The 20,806-nt window shown below is 42.6% G+C and overlaps 2 protein-coding genes across 3 annotated transcripts in view; one reads left to right on the top strand and one right to left on the bottom strand.

Annotated features, from left to right (window-relative positions):
* Mcm5 (Minichromosome maintenance 5) overlaps nt 1–6,533 on the top strand; it is a 23,425-nt gene extending 16,892 nt beyond the window's left edge. The window contains exons 13-16 of the mRNA XM_037418279.2: nt 959–1,087; nt 2,383–2,485; nt 5,626–5,793; nt 6,309–6,533. Coding sequence (XP_037274176.2) covers nt 959–1,087; nt 2,383–2,485; nt 5,626–5,793; nt 6,309–6,410 — 502 coding nt within the window. The 3' untranslated portion in view covers nt 6,411–6,533. The remainder of the gene's footprint in view (nt 1–958; nt 1,088–2,382; nt 2,486–5,625; nt 5,794–6,308) is intronic.
* LOC119166890 (KICSTOR complex protein kaptin) lies at nt 6,452–20,624 on the bottom strand. 2 transcript variants are annotated; one of them, XM_037418280.2, is made up of 13 exons: nt 20,474–20,624; nt 19,796–20,009; nt 19,614–19,699; nt 16,995–17,082; nt 16,866–16,920; nt 16,701–16,788; nt 16,527–16,597; nt 16,242–16,351; nt 15,492–15,602; nt 13,940–14,027; nt 9,598–9,733; nt 8,595–8,765; nt 6,452–6,647 (listed from the first exon to the last, which is right to left on the bottom strand). In XM_037418280.2, exons 2-13 carry the CDS (start codon nt 20,007–20,009, stop codon nt 6,558–6,560), a joined length of 1,308 nt encoding a protein of 435 aa, XP_037274177.1. In that variant the 5' UTR covers nt 20,474–20,624; the 3' UTR covers nt 6,452–6,557. The 2 variants fall into 2 exon arrangements, with proteins under 2 accessions (XP_037274177.1, XP_075723671.1); XM_075867556.1 differs by lacking the exon at nt 20,474–20,624 and adding an exon at nt 20,087–20,107 and having other exon boundaries at nt 6,542–6,647.
* Nucleotides 20,625–20,806: the final 182 nt, after the last annotated feature.

Raw genomic sequence — 20,806 nt, 5'->3', positions numbered from 1 at the left:
AAGAGGTGACAAACTAGCCTCAGCTTGTAAGCCACAGTCATGAAATTTAGTCCTGCAAAGGACCGGACAGTGTAGGGGGTTGTTAGAGCAGGGGTATATCGTAGTTTGAACACAAGCTTTGCTCCTTTTTTTTTTCTTTCTATGATACGAAATTTCGGGTAATACGAACATTTTTGCTCCCTCTTGATATTCGTATCACTGAGATTCTACTGCAGTTTTTGTTCTATGGTTGTAATCATGGTGACATAGTGGACACATGGAGTTCCTCACGAAAAAAGAATGCTTGAGACCAGTCATGTTTCACTAGCTTACCTGAACAAAGCATTAATAATTGAAATAGCCATTTTGTAATGTCACAAACAGTCACGAAGTCGTGAAAAGAAATTCGGGCCGGGCCAGTACTGAAAGGCCGGCGTATTCGTCCCGAAAGCAGCGTGTTTGAGACCCTTGCAATAAATGCTTTCTTTGAAGGCATCATTCTGGATATGTGTGTATGTATTCTGTTTCTGTGTACACTACTATATGTGTAAGGCTGTGTATGAGTAGAAGCAGTGCTTTGTGGAGTCGGCTAGCTAAGATTGTTCAGTGCATAACAGCTAGTCGAGATTTATTTCTTCAGACATGGTGTCACAGAATAACACTGAGAAAACATGTTATGATGCCCACACATGGCACTTTTGTACCATTTCAAAAATGTGTGATGTTCCGTCTCTTGCTGGTTTTGCATAATCAGGTGTAGCAAATGTGCTTGCACGAAACAAATGCTGTCATTGGCACTGTGTAAAGTACTCTTAGCGTTATATTTCACTGAACGTGTGCAATTATTATTCACAGTAATGATTATAAATGACTATGGCTTGACTTTCCACAATCTTTAACCCCTGAGTCACTGGCAATAAAATGTTAAGTTAATAAGTATAGCATGCGAAGTTATAGGTGCAATGCTCAACTCTTGCAGCAAGTGTGGGCCGAGGCTGTCTGATACTGCAGCTGAGAAGCTCAAGAACCGCTACGTCATGATGAGAAATGGAACTCGAGAACACGAGCAAGAATCAGTCAAGAAGTCGAACATACCGATCACTGTCAGGTATTGTTGGCATGCCTGTTAACTTGTAAATATTATACTGTCTATGGCCATTCATATGTTGCATCTTCAAAGATGCGCTTAGTAAATACTGACACAGGTCGAGTAAAATACAGCACGAAATACAACGAGCGCAATTTCGCGCTCAATGCAATTGATCACTAATAATTGTTGCAAATATGCATATAATCAAATTATAGTGATCATTGAGGCCTCAATTATTGCCAAGGGTAACTGTGTCAGTGAGCCCTTGGACCCCAAAAGAGCTAGCTTTTAGTGACAGCATCGATATGCCTTTTGTTGGTTTTTCTGTACAGTGTTTTGCCATGTCCGATAAGCGTTTTCTGCTTGACTTGTTTATGATGGTTAGACAATTCTTTTTGCACGATCAGGTGATGTGGCGTGCTGATGTATATACATAATTGTGCACATTTTTCAATAAACCATGAGCTGGGAGACAACACTTAGATATCTCTGTTCTCTCGTCTGTCTCTTGCCCGTTGCCAACTAGCCCAATCCTGAACTTTGCTTCCCTGCTTTCAGTAGAGTTTGTGTCAGTTATAAGCAAAATACGGTACACACGGTTCTTTCCTGAAACAATAAGAGACTGGAACAGCATAACAGAAGATGCCTTGGTAAATATAACAGATAATGATTTATTTTTTTTCCATGTTGTGAAATCGCTCATGAGTTAACAAATGGATGTACTAAGTGTTGTGAAATTGTCATTGTTGAACCATACTTATGTTGTGTTCTTTTATATGATATTAGTTATTTTTATAACATGCATATATCTGCAATGTGTTCTTTCTTTTGTTTTTGCCCCCTACCCGACCCCTCCACACACACACACACACACTCGTAATGCCTTTAGGACTGTATTGGTAATCAATACATGAATAAATAAAGCTATTGGTGTAACATTCATTTCATATGCTAAAGGTCGCAGTATGCAAACAAAAAAACTTGCATAGAAAGCATCGCAGTTTTGAAAATATGAATCCTGCAACCAGCAAATTGCATGACTGTAACAATGCCTCTTACACAAGTTGTACAAGGCACCACTGCCTGCGTCATGACCAAGAAGGTGCATCATGTTCCGCAATGGTCCACAGGCAATGATAATTTCTTGTGAAATAGTCGTAACGTACAAAGACATTCCACAGATGCCATCACACAGACTGCTACAATGCTGTTACTTGTAGCATCGCCTGTTACTGCATGGTGAAGAGAGCGTGGATGTATTGTTCTATCTTCTATTGCTACTTGTTTAATGCTTCACGCTTGCTCCATTGCAGGCAGCTGGAGGCTATTGTGCGTATTGCTGAATCCCTGGCCAAAATGCAGTTACAGCCATTTGCTACCGAGTGGCACGTAGACGAGGCACTGAGACTCTTTCAGGTACGTGGTAGTGTAAAAGGTCTACGACTGTCAGCACAAGGTCCTGCAGCTGCTTGCCAATGCTAGCTAAGGGATCAGTATGATGCACCACAACATTCACATGGGTAAAGGGTATTGTGACTTATGCACTACGCATAGGCCGTACTTAAGCTGTTCTCTATGTATCTTATTTACTCACGTAACGAATGCACTTTTCTTTTCTGGAAAAATGGGAGCAATGTTGGGGGTGTAAATGTAACGCGACAGCCACGGCGATAGCCAACCCTGTCGCCGTCTCTCGAAAATAACGTGGATGTGCTTTAAAGTTCCGTATTTGCAAAAAGCCACCGTTGGTTGTCGCGGGCAGTTTCGTGACCTTTGCTCGCTGTGTGCTTATTAGCTGCGATGTCTCTACACTCACACCGTTTGTGAAACCCGCTGTGGTGCACAGATAATAATAATGATTAAAAAAATGACATAGGATGTGCTGCGCACAGATAGCACAAAACGGCGCACGGCAGCGGGTGAAATTGGGGAAGGAGTGAGCCACCCTAGCGGAAGGGGGTCGGCGTAATAATAAAAACTAAAGAGATTTAAGGGACCAGGTGTCATTTAGCGGGGCTGCAGCGGACAAATTTATTTTATTTTGCCAGTTTGTTCATGACACGAGTAAATACTGTGTGTGTGTGTGTGTGTATACGTCGTTTCTCATTCTCTAAAAACATTGGGTGTTTCAAACGTGCTTTGAAATTCGGAAGCTTTTGCGACACCGTCGCAAGCTCCATAGACAGCAATCTATAAAACATCTGAAATTTCAGACGCTGTCTCTTCGGTGTCCAGTTTTTCTGACTGTGGTGATGTATTTATGCATAAGCACCGGAAACATGCGGAGGTATGATGGCAGCAGGCTGGAAACGCGCCGGTATGGCTCAATCGCAGACAACCCTCTATGATGAGCGTATTCAGCTGACTGCTCAGTACTGCGTGCGGTTTAGCGCAGTTGTATGCATATAGCACGCTGTTAATAGGTGACAACCCAAACGTGCCACACTGCTGTTCATACTGCGTGATGCACACACGTTGCTTTCATGAAAGAAGGCAGCTCGCCGTTGCTGCACTCTTGTGCGGTCAGGAACAGAGTGGGCATCACAAACACTTTCATGACAAATGCAGGCATATGTTACAACAAAAGCCCTGGCAGTGACTGCATCAGCTTAGTTAGTGATGTCCTACACACAACTAGGAACGATCAGCTTCATGCAGCGGCCAATGCTGCAGGTCGGCAGAGATTTTTGTTGGTGGCGCATCATTTATGTGGGCGCATGCATCGCGGTTAACTGGACGTGTCGCTTGTTCTTTTGCTACAGCCTTTGGGTCGGCATCATTGTCTTCGAACACTCTATGCGGGAAGGCCAGATTTTATTCTACACCTTTCTGGTATTGGTGGCACTCATCACTAGAAGCAAATTTGCAGTTAGTTGTTGGCATATAGTTAAGTAGGGATCGTGGCAGGTACCAAATGTATTCACAAGAACCTGGGCATGTGCTAGTCTAAAAATGCAAGTTGTTTTTTTTTTAATTACTTATTTGCTTTCACAATGAAAAAACTGAAGATTGAAATTAAGCTCGAGGTATGTTAATATCTCCTAAAGAGCACAAGGTGGCTACTAAAACCTAAAAAGAGCTCTAAGAGTCCCCTGGAAATTGCCATTGCGTTTGGCGTGAGGAGTTCACTAAAGGTGCATTCTCAACATAATGATTGCCAGGCTCTCATGATGGAAGAAATCATTTTTAGAAAGATATCTACTGCATAGATAAGCTTTGACTTATACCTTTGGAATGAGTTTTCCTCAAGATCCATTTTTTAGGTGACATCTTAAGTTTAGACATCACGTTTTTGGCATCTCTGATAGCCAGATCAGGATGAAATTTTGCCCAGATATTTCTGAACATGTGAAGGGTGCAAGTATCTCTTTTGAGACTTCATATCGCCTGTATAATTATAACATAACAAACGTAAAGCAAATAATTCTGGGCTGAGGATTCTAAGAGTTCTCACAAAACAATTTTTATCGTCCAAAAAATTGGTATATATGCACTTTCTTGATGCATTCTACAGTTAATGCGGTGCTATATATGTCATAAAGGCTTAATAAATAGCATAACAAGTTTGTCCAAAGTGAGCTCTATTTTACACATTGTCGTGGCACAAAATAAAAATTGAAACTTGCTATATAAAACTAATTACAGATTTGAAATCAGCCTAAGACCCTATATATACTGCTAAAATTTTCATTGTCCTAGGCCAGAGGTTAACGAATTTTTTTTTTAAACCGCATCTTTTTTTGGGTGTACTGGGAGGCATTGAAGCTACTTCGGACTTGGCTGTGGCGACTTGACCGCAATAAAAACCTTTTTTTTTTTACCCTAGACGATTTTGCGGTCCTTAGGGAGTCCAAAAACATTGGCTGTATTTAGTTTGACTGAAAACTCATACCTAACTGCATTTAAAGGAGCCCTGCAACACTTTTTGAGCATGGTCAGAAAACGCTGCCGATCGGTAGTAGAGGCTCCCGACAACACGCGAGCCTAATGTTATAGTGCAGAACACAGCCTGGATTTCACAATAATATTTCAGTTAGCTAAAACTTGTTTTCTCTTCTCCTGATAAATGACAGAACAAGCTCAAAAATCACATGTAGATTGCCCATCTATCAGTCATTGGCTGATTTAAACGTGGCGTGCTCAATTGTTACAGAGATCGCCGTGAGAGGCTGTAACTTTTCCACTCAAGCATGCGCGATTGCACGAAAAAAGTTGCGTATTCAAAGAAAAAGAAAAAAGTGCTCAAGTTCACGAGGCGCGCGTGACGTTTTTGTTTGCCCCCTTCCATTCCTCCCTGCTTAGCTTCCAGCACTTTCGTCGGAACGAGAGAAGAGAGAATGCAATTGCAGCGTGTGACAAATCTTTGTAACTCCGTTCGTACTGGATGGATTCTTACAATTTTTGAGCCGTTGAATTTGAGGCAAAACGCTTTTCTAGTGAATTAATTTCATAATTGCTCAAAAAAGTGTCTCAGGGCCCCTTTATGTCCTTGTTATTTTAAACTTTTAAGCGTCAGGTCTTTTAAACGTCATTTGCTGGCAATGAATTTCTTTCAGGTTTCGACACTGGACGCTGCACTGTCCGGAGACCTTTCCGGTGCCGAAGAGTTCCAGACACAAGATGAACATGAAATGCTTCTGCGCATCGAAGGACAGATGAAGCGTCGCTTTGCTATTGGTTCTCAGGTCTCGGAGCACAGCATCGTGCAAGACTTTGTCAAACAGGTTCGTGCATCTTTTGTCAATATCTTGTGAACAATGTGACTTTGATAAGGGAGGTTACCTGCCTTTATTGCTATGTTGTTATTCCACAAGTCATATGCAAAAACAGGCAGAAAAAACCAAAAGTTAAAAACGTCATGGGTGAATAATAAAAAAGGTAGGTTTATCGACGTTTTCCTGCTGCTGCTCAGCGCTATTTAGAGTGAATAGACATAACTCTGCAACCTAATCTTGCATAACTGTTAAGCAATGTCAACCATCGTCAACACACAAGCGACAGCATGAATGCCTTTTTGATCGTTCCCTTAAATGTGCAGGAATTTCCCGTAGCTATGTGGCTGACTACGTAATATTTATAAGCGTTAACTGTTAACAACAGTAATAAAAACTTTGGCATGGGTATCACATTAGTATGGAAACTTCTTAGTAGTCAACATTCGTGAAAGTTTCTAATGCAGGACCTGCTGCAAAAGCAGTCGCTGTCATGTTAACACCCACTAATGTATTTTCTCGTGCAGAAATATCCTGAGCGCGCCATCTACAAAGTGCTTCACTACATGATTCGACGAGGGGAGATCCAACACCGCATGCAGCGGAAGATGCTCTATCGCATCAAGTAGCTACATCGTGTCGTGGAAGACTGTTTCTTATATACTTACTCTTATTTTTTGTAAATAAGCTCTTTTAATTGTGCTGTTTGTACTATATACAACGAATAAATTGCACAGAATTTCTCAAACCCACCAGATGCCTTCTTCTCTGGCTCTTCAATCCAGCGTGCTTGGAGACTTACTCAAAAATTTTGCAATCTTTTCCATTCTTTCCATGCATATGCTGGTTGCCTCTCGAAGGTCATGCTGTAAAAGTACATTAACAAGAGCGCTGGTAAATTCGGGAAAAAGAATCTCATAAATATTAAGACATATTGAGGCTAGCGCATAATGCAGACCAATATCCCACTATGACAGAGTTGAATTTTGTACACGACATTTGTCGGCTAAGGTGTAACTACTACATATTAGTATGAAGATGAAAAAGCTGTTGCATAGAAATAATTAGTTATGAAAATACTCGTCTCACAAGAAGCAGTTGCATGAATGCAACAACACTGATTTCACAACTTGCACAAGCCACCACTGCCTGCACTCGTGAGCAATACAGCGTGCATGGAGATGTACAAGAACTCTGATGCTTGAAGGTGTCTCCAGATTTAATGCATTACCGTAGCGTGTGTGTGTGTACATTCGTACTGTTGTGGAGAAAAATTGTGTAAACTTATTCTCTGCATAAATGGAACAAGTGCCTGTAATATAGTTAATTTTGTATTTGACTGCTGTGTGCTTATGCCTTTTTTAAAAATAAATAAAACTCCTGTTAAGCAGAACATGCTTTCCCAGTCCCTCAAGTTCCATGGAACATTCTGCTGTACAGTTGAGCCCCTTTATAAGAGACATGCATCAGGGAGCAATTCTTGTCCTTTATATGAGGTGTTTCTTATAAGCAGGACACCATATATGATTGATTGATTGATACACGGGGTTTAACGTCCCGAAACCACTATATGATTATGAGAGAGGGGCTGCAGTGGAGGGCTCTGGAAATTTCGCCCCCTGAGGTTCTTTAACATGCGCCCAAATCTGAGCACACGGGCCTACAGCATTTTCGCCTCCATTGAAAATGCAACCGCCGCAGCCGGGATTCAGTCCAGCGACCTGCGGGTCAGCAGCCGAATACTTGAGCTACAAGACCGCCGCGGCTAGGCTGGTAACATATATGCACTTTCTTATCAGGTAACACCTATTTCAAGGCGGGCACACTGGTGTCTGTTATACCCATTTGTCTCTTACACTACTGTTTCTTGTAAAGGGGTTTGACTGTATATATGAAGATAACAATAAAGAAGCCAGGAAATATGAATTAAGGAAAGTGTGGGAAATATTACTTCAAAGAAATTTAAATGCATGGAACTGATCACATGTGGCATACAAACAAACTAGTCTCTTGTTTCTTAAACATTTTATGGCAATTGAATATAGTTGAGCAAATCCCCTAAATTTTGTTAGTTATAATTTTCTGTTGGCAACAATTAGTTATAATTGCTGCTGAGTACATAAAAATGTAATGTAGGTCATACCTGCTGATCAGCTGTTAAAATAACTCCAACGGCTGTTTCACTGTTATGCGTATGTGAGCCGTTGAAATGTGTACTTGACCCGCCAAGTTGTTGCGAATTTCTTTATTGTCAAGATTCTAGATGCCATATTAAATGCCACTAACTGCTCCAAGTCAAGGCTCTTCCGCTACAAACTCGAAATGCTGCTGCTCCAGAAACTGCTTTCAATTCAATTTCAGCCGTCACCCCCCCCCCCCCCCCCCGTAAATACAACATTACATCGTACTTGCCCTCACTACAGGGTCTACTGTTCTTTATTAAGTCGAAAGTCTCATCAAATGTGAAAATCGACCGTTCCTGGCGCCAATAGGAGTAACGCGAAAAATTACCACATGATGATGTTACAGGTTGGCAAAATTTGTTACATCATTGTGGCGTCACATTGTGACATGATTGTCGCTAGGTCAAAGGTAGGCCAATCACGGGGACAATTCGAAAGCAGGTGAGGTGCAGAAAGCTTCTGAAGGGGGCAGGGTAGCATCAATAAATTGATTGAGAAGAAAAAGAAGATGGTTTTTGCCTTCTGAGTTATCATAGCCAAATGTATAGGGACCCTGTAATTTTTTTGTCTCTCTTCTATTGTCTGACACAAGCGTGTGATATGAAGCAAGAACAGGAACAAAGAACATGCCTGTAAGATGTGCAGCCCCTTGGTGGACAGCACAAGGAGCTCACAAATTCCATCTCCTGTCAAGTCCATGTACTTCATCGAGAGGATGGGATGGGAGACCGTCTGATGCCAAAGCAATGCATAGGCTTTCTTTCCTGACCCCTGGCCCATCAGCTTGTACACAAGCACCTCCTGCAAAGAAGTCACATTTTAAAAAATTAGTGCAGCTGGCACTGGGGAACTGCTGAAGAGACAGCGGAACTGATGGGCACCTAAGTAGTCTGAGCTGTTCCTCTTTTGCAACTGTTCTCTTTCTTTCTTCCTTTGTTTCTTTTTTTGTTTCATTCTTTCAGTACGACCTTTTTTCTTATGTAACCTGGTTGACCAGTGCCGACTCGTCGCTCAAACCAGGCAGGCGGTCCAGGCTGGAGGGTCCTTGGAATAAAGGACACTCCCATCTTCACTCAGAAACCTTTGTACAATAAATGTTTCCTCTCTCTCTGGCTATTCCTATTTCTTTCTCTCCCTCTATATTTCTCTCTCACTTCCCTTTCCCACTCCCTTGCTACTTTATACTATACAAGGCTATGCTCTGCTAGCGTGCCTAGATAGCCTAGTGCTTAAGACACTCGCTTTCAGATCATGTGTATACAAGCTCATATCTCGCCTTGTGAAGAAATTTTATCCCTTAGCATGTCTCTCTTTCTAAACATTTATTCTCCTTTCTATACTCGTCTCACGCATCAGAGTTATTGCATTCTGTGCTGGAGAAAACGACGCTCGTGTTCTGGGAGCAAAGCAAAAGAAGACGAATGCGACAATGTATAAGAGCGCGAAGGGAGCACATGCCTGCTTGGCGGCGGCACATAATTTCACACATCTAAGCTCGTCCACGCATGTTCTGGGAATGCCGTCATCGCTAAGGCAAGGTTTGTCGAGTCCACGGATTACATCCTACGCCCGGCTTGCAGAGCTCCACTGTTAAAGTGTGCGCACAAAACATATTGAGAGGTTCGATACACACCTGACCATAAGTCCCCAATATGACTTCATTCACTCCATCCATGTCGATATCGGCAACGCAACCACAGACGACAGAATCAAAGTCATCGCTGCAAGGCAGTATGGCGTGCGTCTCTAAGCCTCGGTCAAGCACGTCCCTGTTGGTAGGGAAGGGGACACAATAATAAGTTAATGGTCTTTGGGTTCGATTTTATCTACCTTTACACAAAGCACACTCTCAATCCATCAGCCTATTTCACATTCATGGAAAGAAAGGCCTCTCCAAGTGACACTCAAGTGCCAATCTCACATCAGATGATGCTTGCACAGCTTCCTATTTTCAGGATATCAGTTCAACTGGTGAGAGGGGAAACAAGGGGGAGGTCACATGATTGACATAGGAGAGGAGGTGCCCTTGGCAGTCCATGACAGTGTTTCCTTGCCCCCACTGCATCGACTGCGTAGCATTATGAAACACTACTGGTTATGTCTGCTCCACGGTACACCCCTTTGACTTCTCAACCTCAGCGGAAATAGCGGCCACACTCATATGCCTTCTTATTCGTAGCACGTTTTTCTTGTCTCTTTTTATTCATCGTGGATGTTTTAGCCACATTATGTTATGTATTTGCAGTACTTTTGAGTTGGACACAAATTATAAGCAAGTATTTAAGACAGACTGATCAAGCAGGTTGCACAGGTGGCTAAGGCTGGTGGAGCCCTTAGCTAGGGCTCCTCTAAGAATAATTATTTATCTATAGTAATAATTAATGTATATAATAATAGAAAAAACTACAGAAAGAAAAAAAGTCACAGAATATCCACAAAGTGAATGATGATGAGTGGGCAAAGCTGTGGGATCATTCGGTGTTACCATAAATCGCCTGCGACATTGACCACTCGCACATGTAAATGAATGCCGACCGATGTACGGTTGTATACAATGTTTATTTTTTCCTAACTAGTATTCTGTGTTGAGCTGTGAATTTCGTTTTGCTTTCATTATTAATGCTTTGTGGTCTTGGATCTAGCCTGAAGTTGGCAAAGACGAGATCTGGGCACGTTTCGTTCCCCCTGGTGGTTGTTGATTGTTTCCAGTCATACGAAAAGCATTGTAGAGCATATCAAGACGTCATATACTGCACAAGCCAGTCGGCTTTTATGATCATTATCGCCATCATCTTCACCCTCATCAGCGTCATCGTTCCCGTCATTACGTATAGTGGCTACCCCGCATGTGCTGTGCCGTAATGGCAGAAAGATAATGTGTGGTCTGGAACGCACTTGTTCTTCATCGTCATCAACATCGTGGTCATCACCAGCAGTGGCGACAGCGCGACGAAGGACAAGCCTTGTTCACAAGCTGCTTCGCGTTTACAAACACATTCTTATGAGACGGCAGCATGGAAGTGTTTCTTTTGGCTAAGTTCGTGAAGTGCTCAAAGGATGGTGTTCCCGAGTTGTTTTATCAAGCATGAGGCAACGCAACGAACGTGGTGTCGACAATACCTTACACGGGAAAAGAAAGACTATTTCAACATCTGTGAAGGCCCATTTCATTTGGCAGACAAGGGTGTGCTTCCTTTTTTATTTGGAGTTGCTAATCTGCCCTGTTCACATCAATATATAAAGGAATCTGACATTTCAGATGCTGAAAATGTTTGTCCAATTTTTATGAACTTCTTGGTTGGAAATGGTATTAATTAAGTCCTCACCTATGCCGAGTAGGTTCGAACCAATGCTTTCGCTATGTGACGTCCCCGCAAACAGGGACAGAACTTCGGTCCTTTCAAGATGTTTATGCTTGTTTCTTAAAACCACGCATAAAAAAAAAGGAAAAGAAAACCTTCGGTGTAACGAATGGGCATTCCGGAGTGGAGTACCTGGAAAGATTATTTCTACTGTTCTCGCAAGCCCCCCTGCGCAAACACGAGGACCGGGCGGCGCCTTGTCGTCTACAGACAGTGTGACAGTGTACGGTGGAGGTAATCCACGCGCACCCTTCAGATTTGTGGCATGGGGGAGCAGCAGAGCACCTTTTGTTGGTTCGGGGAATGCGACCCTGCCGCAGCGCCTGTGCCGGGTCCGACGTGACTTTCCGTCAGCCTCCGTGGCTCCAGGGCTCATTACTGCGTTCTGCGCGGATGGCCACCCGCGGCGTTGAATGACGAAGAAGTGGCGACTACGGAGAATTTCGCGGGAGACACCGAGCTGCATGGAGACGTCGAGACTCGTTCTGGACATCGGCTCATCAAGTACCAGAAACCGGGGAAATTGGTTCGGCCGAAAACTTTTCGGCACAACACTGCAAACTCCGGACGTTGGCCATTGCAGGCATCGCACTTTGTTGGAAGCATCGGGACCATTGTTTGCCCGTAATTAAAGTGTCTTGGGACAGCTCGCCCATCTCTCTCTCTGAGGCTTGAGTTTGTACATTGTTACTTGCTCGACTTTGTTTGGGGGAGGGTTTTCTACCGGTGTGGGTCGCGGGGGGTGGCCGTCGAAGATGATACACTTTGACTGACAAGAAAATATGCCGCGTTGATAGTGGCGATTGGTTTGGTGCCCCGGTAGGGCGGAGTCGGGTCCTACAAAAAGGAACTACGAGACGATACGGGGAGAGTCGGAGATACGATGCGATGAGCTCGAGATGGTAGAGAGACGGAATGGAAAAGGAAGATAACGGTGCGAAGAGATAGCAATGAGAGTCGATGAGATGATGACTGGGGCAAAGACGGTACGATGAGGAATGAAAGTTAGGGATAGGAGGCGAGTGAATGGAGAGGGTTACGAAAGAGGGCTAAGATGGAAATCACTGAGAGGCACGACGTACGCAACGATGACGAAGACGATGAAGATGCTGACGAACTGGAGAGATCAGACCTCGACGCCAAGAACCAACCTTCGGCCCCGATTCGAGCAGCCAACTCCGAGGCCCGGACTACATGGACATTCTGTGAAACGAACTTCACCTCTCTTACATAAATGAGCTTTGCGGGAAGGGATGCGGCATATTGAGACATTGCGCGGTTTTATTAATTGATAACTTCATCATTTGTGTCGTCGTGTGTTTGCTTTATATATGCATAACCTTGTGTTGTTGCAGTTACTTTCTTTATGAGCCTGCCCTGTGTCTAACGTAGCGAGTGTCTAAATCATGTGTCATAATTTTGTGTAGTGGATTATGTACGCGGGTATACAATGTTTGCAGTTAGTAATAAATTAAATGAATCAGTAAACAGGAACAGGCCGTGACGTCTCTTACTTCCCGGCCCCAGCACAAATCCCTGTATGTGGAAAGTGATTGAGACACGTAGCCAAGAGGGAACCGGATAGAAAAGGGGTTGAGTGGTCTTCCCTCTCTTTGGTAATCGATGGCGTAGCGGGGGACGTCTCAGCTAGTCGATCAACTTATGGCTGTAGCGGAGCCCTAAAAGTAGCTTTGCTACAATACCATGGTGTGATGCGGTGATGCATACTAAAATATGAAGGGGCCACTGTAACGGCGCAGTACATCTTTATGTTGGAATCGGCGTCTTTTGAGTCAATACATTTGCTACCAAAGCAATAAAAAAGCAGCTTCCCTGCACTGCGAGGATGTAATAAGATGAAGCATATAAAAAAATGTGAAGGGGCCATTGCTAATCAAACGTCGGCTGTATTTGTCTTTTGGAAGTTCGAGTGGTAGAAACTCCAGTGTAAATCGAATCACAAACACTACTAGAAAAATATTCGAAAGTTCGATTATTCACACACCCCTACTTGAGAATTATGATTGCCTGTTTAGCCATGAAAAAACTTGGAATAGAGATGGTAAATGTATGGTTAGGTGAGACAAAGTGTGTTCAGAAGGATCAACACCAGAGGGAACTCGGATAAGAATTCACTGCCTTATTCTTTGCTTCAATTTCACAATATCATCGTTTTATTTATTTAGCATCATATTGCTTTTAACACGTTTTACTCGCTCACATCGGTTTCAAACAAGTGAAAGGGCATATAAAACCCTTTGGTAAGGTTGTTATTATATACATTTCTTGTTTGCATAGACATTTTTCTACAATCTTTGTAAATCTCAAGCACATCATAGTTGGCCTTAAATGTTTGTAATATTCATTAAATTCTTTATTTTACTTACTATTTCATAAATGAACCAAGGCACCTACATAAGCTACATTTATTATAACCATATTAAAAACAACAAACTTTAAAGGAGAAAGAATTTACGAAATGGCTAAGGTATTAAAAGAGAACTTGATGTTGCACTGCAGTTTGCAAAAAGCCAATGAGTTATCATGTGGCACAACATGACTGCAAACAATCCTTGTACACTCGAGTGTTGCTGTGGAATGGTTCAACCTCACCTGTAAACAAATGAAGAAATCAGCGCGCGGCAAACGAGAAGGTGCGTTTTCAGTGTTGAATCCGAGCTGCAGTTGTTGGCAAGTTCGGCTGCAAAGTGAAGACAACTATACGATCTGCGGAGTGTCAGCGCTGTCGAGATGTGAATAAGGTCAAAAACATTTCCCTCCTCATCATAGTGAATCAGTTTTTCGCACCAACACGAGAGCTTTCGTATGTCACTTAGACTTACTAATGTCTACAAATGGTAGCTCTGTGTTTGGCACTCCCAAATATTCACTTGTATAATAGAGACTGTAATGCCAGCTCGCTGATCAAGACATCTTAACTGTACAATTTACACTGCATAAAGCTGCAAGCTACACAGTATTTGACGTTCCCTACGAGAAATATATGTCTCCCAGCTATTTATAATTATCTATCAACTGCATGGGACGACCCCATTCTATGACCGAAAATGTTCTGATTTCATCACCCCACTTAGTCCAATTTACCATCTTTGACCACAATTCCCATCTCATAAAACTCAATTCGCCACTCTTAATAAACCAACAATTATTGCCCTACACATTATGCACCATCACTCAACATAACATAACCTAACACTACGCATGTATGAATACTCAAATGAATATTACAGTATTTGAATTCGTTTCTACATAAATCTAAATCATTCAGAGTCTGCGAAATGAACGAAAAAATGTATTAAACATCACGTAACCCCTTTGTAAAGGTGGCTTCACTGCAGTGCATGCATGCTATGCCGTGAAAACACATAAAAACCACATTGCCGCAAAGTTTTACTTCCAGGCTAAATGGACATGATATTCTCACATCGATTATTCATTTTTTGCAACTTTAAAAGCTTGTTACACAGACTGATATGCTCTCAGTATAGCAAATATTAAAACGCAATGTACTTCACCTGATATCACTTGCATCCCACTGAAAGTGAAACCCTGCTACCATTCAAAGTTGTTTCCACCTCACTACAAACCAAAAAGAATGGAATTCACACACGACTTGTTCCAATTGTGCAGGTTAGTTGAGTAACGATAAACGTGCTCATTTTTTTACATATATAATATGTGATATATACTATTCGCGCTATTCGACTTGAAATTGTTTGGCCACATTGTTGTACAACACTTGAACGTAAAATTTACTATTCGTGCATTCCTACCTAACACCGTGCATTCCTCTTATTTTTATTACACAATTTTGCTGACCCCTGCTTGCTCACTATTGCTGATGCATCTTCTGAGCAAATCCTGTTTCATCTATGATGAAAACCCTCACTTAAATCACCTTGTAATGTGCAAAAAACAGTTATTGGCCTCAGTGCCTGAAAAATTGCATTCAATGTGAAATTCGTGTTGCTGGACTAGTTACTTCATAACAGCAGTTTTTAACAATTTAACAAGTTGGATGAGACAAAGAATGGACCTTGTGTAACTTATTTTGTCATAGTCAAGATATGCAGCAGCAAACATAAAATTGGCATCCCTGGAAAAGAATATGAGCTTCAGAGTGCTGACTACATTCAGAACTTACTGTGATTTATGTAATCTGGCAACGGCCAGTGGGCACTGTCTTCAAAGAGATGCAGGGCAGAGATTGGTGAGTCCAAGTCAACTTGCCACGATGATGTTATTTCAATTTCACCTATAGGCAGCGGAAAAAAAATAAAAAGTTACACATTCATTTTACTACAATTCTTCCTAGTATGTAATGCTCTGGTCTTCTCAGAGAAACACTCACAAGAAAAGCTTGTATTGTTCAACTCTCATGCATGGACGTCTTTATGATGATGGTATGGTGTTTGGTGGCACAAGGTCACCACATCATAGCGCTGCTTTGTTATGGCCAAAGTGCATCATGAGTCATGAGGAGAGAACTGAAATGCTAATGATAGATATAACATGTATGTAAATAAGGAGGACTAAAGATCAGTTACTGTTAGGTGTTTTAAATATAGATGTATTAAATGTATGGCAACTGTACTCAAGTGTGCTACAAGACACTGCATTTATTTAAAAAAAAAACAGTGTTGCTAGTTTGTAAATAGCACCACTACTGCCTCACCAGGGCACCTGAACACAAAGTGCCGGAAGAAAATGCAAACTAAACTTGACTAGCACTGCAGCAACAACTCATTATGAGCTTTGCTATGAATCTTTCCAGGTCAGAAATGTACAGAGCGAGATATCATTTACTGAACAGCCCACTCCATGCATAATCCTTCACGTTCAGGTTCTTTATGCAAAATAAGAAAACTAACAAATGAAAATTGCACAAACATACCGCTGCTTCTTTGCGAGGTCACCGCAACTTGTACAAATCCATTCTCGCATCCAATGGCTGAAATTCGAGTGCTGTCTTCATCCTTGTATTTGAGATCCATTGCCAAGACACTGCAGCCCCATGTACAAAACAGAAATGCTAGCGATTTAATTAAACAACCACCCAGTCACATCAAAGGCAGAAGCAAAGCTCCTGTTAGTTTGCCACAATGCATCATAGTTCGCTCGATCTGAATAGCACTATTCCCTGTGAATAGGGCGAGATAGAATGCTTTTGTGACCTTACATGTCAGGAATGTTTCCAAATTCTGGAAAGTAATCTTCCACTGGAATCTCGCTGTAGGTCTGGTGTATGTCCTGTATATGCATGAACAAAAGGACTAAGGTCATTTGGTGGTCCAATGTGTGACGTTTTCCAAAACAGAAATAGTGCCAGTGAACAATGAATAGAACAACAAACCTCTCTGAAAAGATGTATCCTGCAGTCACTCCCACAGAGGAGGAACACAAACTCTCCACTTCTCTGGCAAGCCTGGTTAGGGAACAGCCTGTTTGAACAGAGCAATGCAGAGCTTGAGCTTTGATTGTTTCCATAAAAAAATACTGCGCTATGCTATGAACTTACAGCGCATGAGTGAGCTGGTAGGGAATGAAGTTGAGCTCGAGACTCTGACATCCCTCTGCATTGAATGAATTGTGTACATGAGTGTGACACTGATGAACTTTCTGGAAAGAAGAGGCTATGCATGCTTACGTGCGATTCTGTCAAGATCCAGTCCACACCCTGGTTCTGACTGAGAATAGATGTTGAGATAATGTCTAGCAAGCTGATTTTCTCCAGGCTAAAAGAAAAAAAATACAGTGCTTGTTCCTAATGCTGTATTAAAGCAGTTTCATTAAGTTTCATTTTGTGCATCATCGTAATGTGATGCTTATAAAGGCTGCATTTTGGGATGCTTAATAGTTGCCAGGGTGTTTGTTCTCTGAAACAACAGCAGTTAATTTGTGTCATGGAGACTCACATGTAGTTTAATGTTACAGTGTAATTGGATGCAAGAGTTTGAGGGCAACACTAAATGCTGTTATCACTTTGATGCTTCACCTGAACATAATGAGCCTTTAACTATACTCAAGTAACCACGGATATCCGCTGGCTGTCCATTCTGAATACAAATGTCCAGCCGTATGAATATTCAACACGGATAGCCAATGGTCGTACGGTGAAAGTCCACGGCCCCGGTAGCTGTTCTGTGGACGCCTGAGCTCGATGTCCTACTGGACATTAAGTTTTGAACGTTGACTGGCTGTCCATATAAGGACATGCCAAGGATATGTGCATTTGCTAATCAATTATTCTAAAATTAAAATGTGAAAACATATAGAGATCTGCAGAATCCCGGGTGACAACCTTGTAAAATTCTGTTAAAAGAAGCTACTATAAAATTCATTCAAATTTTGGCACGCGCATTTCATCCCAGGATGCCAAATAATTTTGCGTCCTGAGGCAAAACAATCCGGTTGATTCAATATGTGTATCGTATGTCATAAGAAAGAATATATTTAGTGTTATTATTATCAAATGTGAACTAACGAAAATGCGGATCGAGTGCGTCATAGCAGTCATCACATAGGCCAACTTCCATGCGTTAGCCTCAACACTTTTCAACAAGCGGTGCACCGCAGTTGCTCAGATTCCTCGAACCTACTAGCCATGCTAACCGTGCCCCTCTGGATGTGTTGAGAGAAAACGCGCGCCATTGTGCTTTTTGTCCCGAAACCTGCTTGACCAGCGGCACACACTGAGGGAAGTGGCACGGGAAAGTAGGGTGTTCATGTCACGTCACAAGTATGCAACCTGAGCCGGTCTCCGAGTGACAGAAGGCAGTTTTTTTTTTTTTTTTTTAAGCGTGCCCGTGCGGACATCAACAGCAACATGTGAAGTTACAAAGGATGACTTTGCTACAAGAAACAGCAAAATGTACACCGTACGTCCGTCGGACATACTGTGTACATTCGTGGACATGTGATCAATGTCCGGAATATCCGAAATGTACGTCCCATCGTATGCCTATCGGATATCTGTAATTACTTGCGTAGGTGATATAATGTTAGTGATATAACTAGTTCACAAATGCCAACAACTGAATAAAGTGATTCTTGACAGTTACAGTGAATAAAAAAACCATGTGTATGCATCGCTGTCACCTTATCAGAAGTAACTTCAAAACTAAGAAGGCTGTGGGTGTGGGCCAGTTGGTAACTGCAAGTTTCCTGTATTGATTGATTGATTTGTGGGGTTTAACGTCCCAAAACCACCATATGATTATGAGAGACGCCGTAGTGGAGGGCTCCGGAAATTTTGACCACCTGGGGTTCTTTAACGTGCACCCAAATCTGAGCACACGGGCCTCGACATTTCCGCCTCCATCAGAAATGCAGCCGCCGCAACCGGGATTTGAACCCGCGACCTGCGGGTCAGCAGCCGAGTACCTTAGCCACTAGACCACCGCGGCGGGGCGATGCAAGTTTCCTGTATTGACCACTGGACGGAGCTCTGGCGCTAGTGTCTACGGGAGCTGCAACACATGGTGCTTCAGCCAGCATGGGAATGATGGGTAGTACACAGATTTTTCTGATCCAAATTTTTTTTTTAGCTCCGTTTGGCTTTGTGATGCCTGGAACTGCTTTGTTGCAAGTCAAAGTTCAACAGACGTTTAGCAGTTCCAGTTTATTACTACAATTTATTTATGCTCACCAATTCAAATCAGCAAGTTCATCAGGATCCATTCTTTCATCCGAAACAAAGGCCAGAACACAACAATAAACAAATCCTCAAGTGTGCTTGAAGCCACAAGCATGAAGATTAGCCAAATTCATGTACTAGTACCCATCATTTTCATAGGGGCTGAAGGATCGCAGCACCGAAGTTCCCTGTAGTAAATATTGTAAGGAACTCTATGACTTCAAGAGCATATGTGATGAAGAAAGGGATAGTGGTGGATCCAGAAGGGGGCAGTAGTAGAAGCAATCCCCCCCCCCCTAAGTCTGTGTCAGCACCCCCCCTCACTTCATTGCACACTGTCCACCTCCTATCATCCATTCACAGTAGTTTCACTCATTCATCACAAATGAGTGAAACCACTGTGAACACACATTAACAGTATTTATGCTATGAAGGAGTTTTTAGCTAGTAAAAACAAAAGGTCATGACCACGCCCCCCTCTCCAATGTTACTTCAGGCGACCATCCCCCATTAAAATGAGTGACTGCATCCGCTCCTGGAAAGGGACAACACGAAGTGCTAGTGTTGTCTATAATTTTGTTGTTGCAGTGAATGAATAGTCAACAATAATGTAAAAAACTTCACGTTTACCCTGATGAAAGCAATTCCGATGATTATGTCTAAGTTGTCGGGCACTGGCTTGCTGAATGCATCGATGGCAATCACATCAGCTCCCTCTGCAAACACATCAAAGCAGCCAGGTTAAGCAAAATGTTCTGAATTGTGTGCAAGCTGTGTCCAAGTGAATTTTCCTTTCACATGCCGATAAGTACCTGGCAGGTATGTGAAGTGTATTTCTCGGGAGGAGGGCGTTAACACATTCTTCTTGTTCCTGGTGTACTCAATGCAGAACACGTTTCTCTGAAGGCAAGACACCAGCACTTTGTTAGCGTCTCCAATGTTTAGAGTCGTCATGCCGTAAATGTTGCTCTGCGAAGGCAGCCCCGAGAAATGAGCTTCACTCATTTTTCTCCTTTCTGGATACATCTGAAATATGAGCGCACAAAGAGATCGTCAGCACAATCGCCACGCAGAGATTCAAACTGTAGCTTAACATCACAGACCACCCTGTTTCATGCGATCAGAACAGGCAGTCCTTGCCAAAATGACTGTTTGCAGACAACGCTCAAATACTCGAGCGCCACTTTACGCTCAAGCCGCACTGTCGCTCCGCACAAGGCGGGTGACCTTTCACCCGTCTCTCATTGGCTGCTCACTTTGAGCAGCTACTGAGCAGCCAATAGGTGACGGGCGGAAGGCCATCCGCCTTTTGCGGAGCGGCAGTCTATGCGGCCCTTTGCATGACACAGCAATGAGTGCGATTGGTACTGCTGTATTCTAAATAGTTGTTAAAGTCCAATAACTCGGGCGACAAAATTGGTGCAGCTGAAAAACACGCACTGAAGCAGCGTGTACTCATATCATAAAGCAAGGTACCCGGTTTCACGAACCTTTAGCGAGGGTTATTTTTTGTTAAACTTGAGCCACTAAACTTCGGACCTTCCAAAAAGAAGTAAGGGTCACACGCGATTTTCGCACGCAATCACACAAACGGAAGGACGGAAAAAACACATCGAGATCATGCCGACAGCTCTAGGGCGGTTCTGACGAGCTCTCTTTCCCGCTGTTTAAGTTTATTTGTTGACGTAAAAAACTTGACTTGATCTGTCTTAGCTTATGTTGGCTCGTACCAAACCAATAAGCAGTTTAAATGTAGGTAGCTAGGTGTCGCTAGCACAGAGGCTAAAGCAAACTAAAAGCAAGTTCTGGTGGAGTCATACATC

This window comes from Rhipicephalus microplus, chromosome 6, assembly GCF_043290135.1.
Source record: "Rhipicephalus microplus isolate Deutch F79 chromosome 6, USDA_Rmic, whole genome shotgun sequence".
Classification (NCBI taxonomy): Eukaryota; Metazoa; Arthropoda; class Arachnida; order Ixodida; family Ixodidae; genus Rhipicephalus; species Rhipicephalus microplus.
This window is presented reverse-complemented; position numbering and strand designations above follow the sequence as displayed.